Here is a 9,435-nt window from a genome sequence, read left to right on the forward strand (position 1 = left end):
ATGGTTTGCGACTGGGAGGTGCAGTTGTTTATTGCGAACCGAGCGTAGGTGTTCTGCAAAGCGGTCCCCGAGCCTCCGCTTGGTTTCCCCGATGTAGAGGAAGCCACACCGGGTACAGCGGATGCAGTATACCACATTGGCAGATGTGCAGGTGAACATCTGCTTGATGTGGAAAGTCTTCTTGGGGCCTGGGATGGGGGTGAGGGAGGAGGTATGGGGGCAGGTGTAGCACTTCCTGCGGTTGCAGGGAAAAGTGCTGGGTGTGGTGGAGCGAGGGGAGTGTGGAGCGGACAAGGGAGTCACGGAGAGAGTGGTCCCTCCGGAAAGTAGATAAGGGTGGGGAAGGAAAGATGTCTTTGGTGGTGGGGTCGGATTGCAGATGGCGGAAGTGTTGGAGGATGATGCGTTGGATCCGGAGGTTGGTGGGGTGGTACGTGAGGACGAGGGGGATTCTTTTTTGGTTTTTATTGCGTGGACGGGGTGCGAGGGATGAGTTGCGGGAAATGCGGGAGACATGGTCGAGGGCGTTCTCGACCACTGATGGGGGGAAGTTACGGTCCTTGAAAAACGAGGACAACTGAGATGTGCGGGAGTGGAATGCCTCATCCTGGGAGCAGATGCGGCGGAGGCGAAGGAATTGGGATTAGGGGATGGCATTTTTGCAGGAAGGTAGGTGGGAGGAGGAGTATTCTAGGTAGCTGTGGGAGTCAGTGGGCTTGAAATGAATATCGGGTTTCAGGTGGTTGCCCGATATGGAGACAGAGAGGTCCAGGAAGGGGAGAGAGGTGTTAGAGATGGTCCAGGTAAACTTAAGGTTGGGTTGGAAGGTGTTAGTGAAGTGGATGAACTGTTCGAGCTCCTCGTGGGAGCACGAGGCGGCGCCGATACAGTCATCAATGTAACGGAGGAAGAGGTGGGGTTTAGGGCCGGTGTAGGTACGGAAGAGGGATTGTTCCACGTAACCTACAAAGAGGCAGGCGTAGCTTGGGCCCATGCGGGTACCCATGGCTACCCCCTTTGTCTGTAGGAAGTGGGAGGAATTGAAAGAGAAGTTGTTGAGGGTGAGGACAAGTTCGGCTAAGCGGACGAGGGTATCAGTGGAGGGGGACTGGTCGGGCCTGCGGGACAGGAAGAAGCGGAGGGCCTTAAGGCCATCTGCATGGGGAATGCAGGTGTACAGGGACTGGACGTCCATGGTAAAGATGAGGTGTTGGGGACCGGGGAATTGGAAGTTCTGGAGGAGGTGGAGGGCGTGGGTGGTGTCACAGACATAGGTAGGGAGTTCCTGGACCAAGGGGGAGAAAATGGAGTCCAGATAGTTGGAGATCAGTTCGGTGGGGCAGGAGCAGGCGGAGACAATGGGTCGACCAGGGCAGTCAGGTTTGTGGATTTTGGGAAGGAGATAGAAGCGGGCAGTGCGAGGTTGGGAACGATGAGGTTGGAGGCCGTGGGTGGGAGGTCACCTGAGGTGATGAGGTTGTGGATAGTTTGGGAGATGATGGTTTGGTGCTCAGGGGTGGGGTCATGATCAAGGGGGCGGTAGGAGGAGGTGTCGGAGAGTTGGCGCCTGGCCTCGGCGATGTAGAGGTCAGTGCGCCATACTACAACTGCACCTCCCTTGTCCGCGGGTTTTATGGTGAAGTTGGGATTGGAGCGGAGGGACCGGAGGGCTGCACGTTCTGCGGGGGAGAGGTTGGAGTGGGTGAGAGGGGTGGAGAGGTTGAGGCGATTGATGTCTCGATGGCAGTTGGAGATGAAGAGGTCGAGGGAGGGTAGGAGGCCTTGGAGTGGTGTCCAGGAGGAGGGGGTGTGTTGGAAGCGGGAGAAGGTGTCAGTAGAGGGAGGGTTAGGTTCACGGTTGAAGAAGTAAGCGTGGAGGCGGAGGCGGCGGAAAAACTGCTCTATGTCCAAGCGTGACCGGTATTCGTTGATCTGTGGGTGGAGGGGGACAAAGGTGAGCCCTTTACTGAGGACTGACTGTTCGTCCTCAGTAAGGGGTAGGTCTGGGGGGATGGTGAAGACTCGGCAGGGCTGGGAGCTGCTGTCTCCTCTGGAGCTGCTGGCTGTGGAGGCAGTGGGCGGAGCGTCGTCGGCGTCGGTTGTGGGCGGAGTTGCGTCAGCGTCGGCTGTGGGCGGAGTTGCACCGGCATCAGCGGTGGGCGGAGTTGCGCTGGCGGTGGGCGGAGTTTCACCGGCGTCGGCGGTGGGCAGAGTTGCGCTGGCGGTGGGTGGAGTTACGTCTGTTTGATATTGGTGAGGAACTGCCATAGAGTCATACAGCATGGAAACAGATGCTTCAGTCCAACAGTCCACATCGAACATAACTCCAAACTAAACTAGTCACATCTGCCTGCACCTGGCCCATGTTCCTCCAAACCTTTCCTATTCATGAACTTATCTAAATGTCTTTTGAATGTTGTAACTGTACCCGCATCCACCACTTCCTCTGGAAATTCATTCCACACACGAACCACTCTCTGCATAAAAAAATTGCCCCTCGTCTTTTTTAAAATCCGTCTCCTCTCACCTTAAAAATATGTCCCCCTTGTCTTGGAATCCCTCACCTTATCTATATCCCTCATGATTTTATAAACCTCTATAAGGTCACCCCTCAACCTCCAAAGCTCCAGTGAAAAAAGTCCCAGCCTATCCAGCCTCTCCTTATTGCTCAAACCCTCCATCCCTGGCAACATCCTGGTAAATCTCTTCTAAACTCTCTCCAGCTTAATAATATCCTTCTTATAACAGGATGACCAGAACTGCACACAGAGGAGGAGGAGGTGTCTGTATTGTTGAGTACAAACAGAATGCAAGTTGGATGGCTCATATAAAAGCAGAAAGGTTGCAGGAGGCCATTCAGCCCATTGTACCTGTGCTGGCCCTCTGCAACAGCAACTCACTTAGCCTATTCTCCCGTCCTTGCTCTGTAGCACTGACATTTATTTTTTCAGTTCAGGTAATGACCCAATTCTCTTTTGAAGGCCACAATTGATTGAGTCTTGACCACACTTTCAGGCAGTGCACTCTAGATCCTAATTGCTTGCTGCGTAAAAAATCGTCACACTTGCTTGCTTTGCCAAAGTGAACAGTTTCTCACTATCTACTCTGTCCAGGCAATTTGATCAAATCTCCTCTCAACGTTGTCTTTCCCAAGGACCAGTTTCTCCAATTTCTCCAGGAGGTTCCTCATCTCCGGAACCACTCTCAGGAATAATTTTTGCATTCTGCCGAACACGTTCCTAAAGTATGATGCTCAGGAACTAGGTGCAATACTTCAGTTCAGGCTGAGCTGCTGTTTTTGACAAGATTATCAGAATGTTTCTGCTCTACGGCTTGTTTTTAAAGATCAGGAATTTCTTATGCCTTTTTAAGCGTTTTCACAACTCGTCTCCACATTTATGATTTGTGTACGGATACCTCTAGGTATCTTAAGTTCCTGAAACCCTTTAGAACTTTCTATCAACTTCTCTCAGTCCTCCTCTCGAAATGAATCACAATATACATCTCCGCAACTAACAAGGGCCATGTAAAGGCGAACTGAACTCTGGGCATCATTTGAAGGTTGACTGAGGGGATGAGGAGGTGAGGGTTAGGGAGCGTAAGAATGATGCCAATGCCCCAGAGAACATCTCCGACAGTCCCAGCGAGTCCATCTCTGACACCACCGCGGGCCTACCAAAGGAGGGAGTAGATTTACCCCCACACCTTCCCCACCGTCTGTCAGGGGGCAAAAACATGACGGAAGGGGATGATCTCTCCAGAAATATCTCTCAAAAAAGAAATTAAACTACCTGGAACCCAGTCAGAAAAGTAAAACATCAAGTACAGAAAGAACCAAGTTAAAACAGATCGGAAGGATTGAAGACACCTGTGACATAAAGGAGAAGTCAACTTTCAACTAATAAGAAAATCTGCTTACATCTTCAGATTCCAAGGCTTCAGTCACGTGATCTTCCATCTCAGGCCTCTGACTCGGTGTCTGCTTTTCCTAGAGTGCACCATTTAACAAAGGGATAGAGAAAGCAAGAACCAAGTGTATTATTTATGTATGTTTACATCGTTCTTGTCATCTCTTGATTTTTGGTTTAAAATCCCTGCACGAAAGTTCCTTATCATTTTCGTTTTGTCGTTCACCAGAGACGGAGTGCATTAGTCTCAACGGTCAGGTGCTCAATAACCAGAACCTCTACCCTCAAGCACCACGAAACTCTCAAACCAAAGCAATCAGGAATTTGACCGCAGTTTCAAATACTTTGCGAGGGAAACCATCTTTTACATTTGGTAAACTCTCCAGCAGGGAGGAACGTCCAGTGGCGATGCTCTGCACGTCCCCTTGTGATGGTATGTATGAGAGCTTAGGGGCCTTCTCTCTGGAACTGGGCCTGCTGGTAATGAAGCAGCAATACTAAACACTGCCCACCTCACTCACTTGAGGTTTTCTCATTTGACTGTGGACCTTCAGTTCCCTTGGAAAGCAAGATCTGAGAATGATCTGAGGATCACAAGGTTGATTCTGAAGTCGAGAGGGTTGGCTTATGAGGAGATATTGGGTAGATTGGGACTATACTTGTTGGAATTTAGAAGAATGAGGGGGGAATCATATAGAAACATATGAAATTATGAAGGGACTAGAGGTTGTTCCCACTGGCAGCTGAAACTAGAACTAGGGGTCATAGCCTCAAAATAAGGGGGAGCAGATTTAGGACTGAGCTGAGGATGAACTTCTTCACCCAAAGGTTGAGAGTCGGTGGATTCCCTGCCCGGTTAGGCCTTTGAGGCTACTTTGTTGAATTCTTTTAAGGCAAAGATAGATGGACTTTTGAACAGGAAAGGAATTAAGGGTTGTGGTGAGCTGGTGTGTAAGCGGAGCTGAGTCCATGTGAAGATCAGCCAAGATCTTATTTAAATGGGGGAGCAGGCTCGATGGTGCCAGATGGCCTACTGTTGCTCCTAGTTCTTATGTTCTTATGTACTGCCAGTGATCACCTCACACCTCCTATCAGAATGAGCAAGGACAGTTCTCAGCCCCGCAGGTTTTCCGATTATAGGCTCTGATGCCAGTGGCCATTGGTGCTGGTGCCAGCCTCTGGAGATGACAGGAACACGCCTTTCCAAGGGGCACTGCCGCCCTGGAGACATGACTGTGACCTGAGTTCAAGGTTACCCGAACAACCAGGATCCTGGTCCGTTTGAGAAGGAGCGCCCTTCATCTGCTTTAAACTCAAATGGAAAAGGAAAATGAACCCAAATTGATCCCCGATTGATAAACCCAGAAACCTAACAACTAAAGGGGGAGAGAGAGAGGGGGTTGTTACTTTGCTGGACAGGAAAGCAATTGCGTAATTGTACTTGGCAAACTCCCAGAAAGTACCCAGACACCGGGCCCCAATCTGAACCTGGTGGAAGCATTGGGTTATTGAAGTGCAAGTGTCATGGCTTGCCTCTGTACCTCGGGAGTAACATCCACGTCCTTAGAGGTACTAAAAATCTCTGGTGACTCCTCCTCCTCCGCCTCTGCCTCCGCCTCCGCCTCTTCCAGAAATCCTGTCACAAGTTCTGTAAGGGGAGAAACGGATTGTTAGCGGATGCCCCGAGGCTGCTGGAAACAACATGGCAAGGCCCATTCAGCTTTCAGCACAGAGACCAACGGAGTCAACGGTTCAAGTTGGGACCTTTCATCCTGATCTGGCAACCCATTCCAAAATGGAGAGGATGTGATGAGTAGTCCCAAGAATTACGGTGCCTGGAAGGTCCAGAAGGATATATCATTGGGATTAAATGAAGAAGGGTGAAAGAAGCTTCACTTGGAACATCACCTGTTACTGTCTTGTCCTTGTTTTCCAATTCTACAACAACAAATTACACCTTAGTAGCACCTCCAACATTCCAAGGCGCATTCACGGGAGCATTCTGAAGCGCGACGCAGAGGGGACTTGCAAGGCCAAATGAACAAAAGCTCGGTCGAGGAGGGAGGGATTTCAGGAGCGTCGTAAAGGAAGGAAGTGAGCTGGAGAGTCGCAGAGTGGATGCTCCAGAGCCGGAGGTCTAAAGGCACAGCCCTCAATGGTGTAGCAAATAAAAATGAACAAGCAAACGAGGCCAGAGTTAGAGCGAGAGTGCAGCTACCTCAGAGGTTTGTGAGAGAATGGAGGAGGTGGATGAGATGGGGGTGGAGAGTTGAAAATATGGAGGGATTTGTAAACAAGGATGAGGAGTTTAAAATCATGGAACAGGAATGGGAATGGGAATGTAGAACCACAGGCACAGGAGTGACAGGGGAACGGGACTTGCTGTGAATTAAGACTCAGGCAGGGGAGTTTCTGATGACCTGAAATTTACGAAGGGTAGAACAGGGGGAGTACGTTGGGAAACTCAGATCTGGGAGGTAAGAAGGTACAAATGAGAATTTCAGATAAACTGAGGCGGCAGCGAGCTCTGGTGAAGGACTCAACAGGCAGCCTTAGTGCCGGCCCATATACCACATCAGAAACTCGTCTTCCAGTCAAACATGACACCAACGTTACAAACAGGCTATCTCAGAGCGTTGCTAGAGAGAGGGAAGGAGTTAGTAGTGGCTGAACAGAGTTTGGAACAGGCACTGAAAACAATAGACATCCCCATATTTAGTTGGAGGAAATTTGTGTTCATCTGGTACTGGATGTTGAATAAGCACCCTGGTAATTTACAGAAAGAGGAGGAATCGAGGGAGGTGGTGGGGAGGTAGAGTGCGGTCGCTGTTTGTATCTAACATTAACCCTGTACCTTCAAATGATTAGGCTGAAGAGCAACATTTCAATGAGGGAAGGGGAATAAGAGGTAAGGGGGGATGATGCAGGTACAGAAATCAGAGCCAGTGGTATTCTGGCTACAAATGGGAATTGAAAAAGGGCTGAAGACAGGTTGAGAATGTTGAGGTGGGAGACTTTGCCTTTATCACCATCCACACAAGACGCCATTTGTGACTTTAATAAAAGTTCTTTCGATGAAGTGGCTTTGGCGGAAACAAGCTGGAGGGATTCAAGCATGGAGCTCTGGAAAAAATGGCAATGGTGGGCTAAAGCGTGCCCGAGGACTTTGGAGGAAGGTTGGAGATGGGATGGGGTCCCGTCAAGACCGTGGGTTCAGGCATCGGTTTTCTTTGAGCAGTGGGCAATGGTGGTAGATTGAAAGGGGAGAGGGACAACACCGAGAGAGAGAGAGAGAGAGAGAAAGAGAGAGGGAGAGAGAGAAAGAGAGAGAGAGAGAACTATTTACACAATGGGAGGCTAAGGGAGGAAGTTGGATGATCAGCACTTCAATGCGAATAAGATCAAGGGAGAAAGAGGTGGGTCTCGTCTACACAAGACAGGACAAACTCTTGAGAAATTAGGAAAAAGATGCAAGTTCGGGTCTAGGACAGTGGTAGTGATGGGGAGCATGCGCGAAGGGGGGGGGTTGCGGAATAGAGGATAAAGGTCGGAGAACTTCATAAACACTCCCTTGCGACATTCCACTGAAAATGTGACACATTTTGTCCGTTCCTTTGCTCCCAAGGACGTAAAACATCACTATAATTAAGATTAACTCAAACCCCTGAGCAAATTAAAATCCATTGAAAGGTCACGCCTACGAAACAGGCAACATCAAAATGCAGCACAGGCTGACTCACCTGTCTCCGAATGGCCTGGGGTGTTCCATGAAATCCAGATTGTCTGAGTGTTGACTGTTGTCACTTCCTTTTGCTGTGATTCCTCATTTTCCTGGCTCTGAAGAGAAGGTAAATAATTGCTGGAGAATCCTGCCTCACTGGATAGTTCAGCTCTCCTGTTTGTAACGATCATCACATCATTAAAATTAGAACGACAACCACAACAACTGTCTCTCCCAAGGCGAGTCCTACTGGTGGACAGACCATTTCTACCTTTCCATTAAATAATGAACAACTTGGTTCCATAAAAGGGGTGAGGGGTGGTATAAAACTGGAGGAAAAAGGCTGACACAAATGGGCAAGAAATCAGAAATGTCCAAGGAGATATAGGACAGAACTTTTCCCCCTCACTCCTCCTCCCCTTTCTCCGTTCTGTGAAGGGTCTTCCTTTCCACACCCCGTTGCCGTGGTCATTTCTGACGTCAGATGTTTTTATAGCTCACATCGAAGATAGTCTCTCTCTCTCCCCTTACCTGCAATGCTAGGCTTCTCATGAAGCGTCAGTGTGTTTTCCCGCCTGGTTTTTAAACTCTGGGGTCCCTGGTGATATAGAGATTCTTATTGGCCCCCTCCGGCCTTAAGAGTTTACCTTCCCTCCTTAACTAGATGGTGAGCATGTCCTCTTGCCACTAGTTAGCTGGTCGAGGCAAAGTCACATGGGTTGAGAATTGCCAATATAATGCCAGTTCAGAACCTGCATTTGATTTGTGTCAGGATCCTGAACCAAGACACCAAACCCTGGTCAGGAAGAGCAGCAAAGGTTTATGAGTACGATAGTCAGAACTGAAAGATAAATTGATAAGAGGGTTATAAAAGACGTAGTAAGTTTTACAAGGATACAAAGGGAAAGATGACCACTCAGGATAATGTGGGCCCCTTAATTACAGATTAATATTTTAATTGATGATGAAGAAATCGATGAAGTCTTGATAAATGATTACTTTGTAACAGTCTTGGCAATTGAAGATTAGAACAAAGAAACTATTGAAAGAGAATATTGAAACTGAAGATTGATCAGAATCAGATGATCCTAGATAGCAACAAGGGAGGATTTTTTTTCCCAAAGCTGTTCTGATTCAGGAACTGTCCCTGGGGTTGGAAAACTGCCAAGATCATGCATTATTTATGATGAGAGGTAAACCAGGAAATGATATACCTAAGGTTTTGGAGTAGATCTGTAGCTCGGGTTGTGGGTGTTGAGGTTGGTTGGCTCGCCGAGCTGGTTTGTTGTTCCGCAGACGTTTCGTTACCATGCTTGGTAACATCCTCAGTGCAGCCTCTCATGAAGCGTCAGTGTGTTTTCCCGCCTGGTTTTTAAACTCTGGGGTCCCTGGTGATGGATTGCCTCACTTCCGGGTTTCCTCCGTAGTGGAATGTATATGGGGTCGAGTTCAATGTGTTTATTAATAGCCTGCTTCGTGGCGTGCCATACTTTCAGGAATTCTTGTGCTTGTCTCTGCCTAGCCTGTCCCAGGATCTTGGTGTTGTCCCAGTTGAAGTGGTGGTTCTCCCTGTCCATGTGGATTGAGATGAGGGAGTATTGGTCGTGTCTTTTTGTAGCCAGTTGGTGTTCATGTACTCTTGTTGTTAGTTTCCTTCCTGTTTGTCCGATGTAGTGTTTCTCGCAGTCTCTGCAGGGGATCTTGTAGATGACATTGGTCCTGTCCATGGCGGGGAGTGGATCTTTATTTCGGGTGAGCACTTGTCGTAGGGTTGATGTGGGTTTGTGTGCCACTCTGATGCCCAGC

The 9,435-nt window shown here is 48.9% G+C and overlaps 1 protein-coding gene across 1 annotated transcript in view; it reads right to left on the reverse strand.

Annotated features, from left to right (window-relative positions):
• The window catches only part of zc3h13 (zinc finger CCCH-type containing 13), a 74,331-nt gene extending 66,511 nt beyond the window's left edge, over nucleotides 1-7,820 (reverse strand). The window contains exons 1-3 of the mRNA XM_048602537.1: nucleotides 7,649-7,820; nucleotides 5,450-5,556; nucleotides 3,920-3,988 (exon numbers count right to left, since the gene is read on the reverse strand). Coding sequence (XP_048458494.1) covers nucleotides 3,920-3,988; nucleotides 5,450-5,556; nucleotides 7,649-7,820 — 348 coding nt within the window. The remainder of the gene's footprint in view (nucleotides 1-3,919; nucleotides 3,989-5,449; nucleotides 5,557-7,648) is intronic.
• Nucleotides 7,821-9,435: the final 1,615 nt, after the last annotated feature.

Source organism: Rhincodon typus, chromosome 11, assembly GCF_021869965.1.
Source record: "Rhincodon typus isolate 14 chromosome 11, sRhiTyp1.1, whole genome shotgun sequence".
In the NCBI taxonomy this organism is placed as follows: domain Eukaryota; kingdom Metazoa; phylum Chordata; class Chondrichthyes; order Orectolobiformes; family Rhincodontidae; genus Rhincodon; species Rhincodon typus.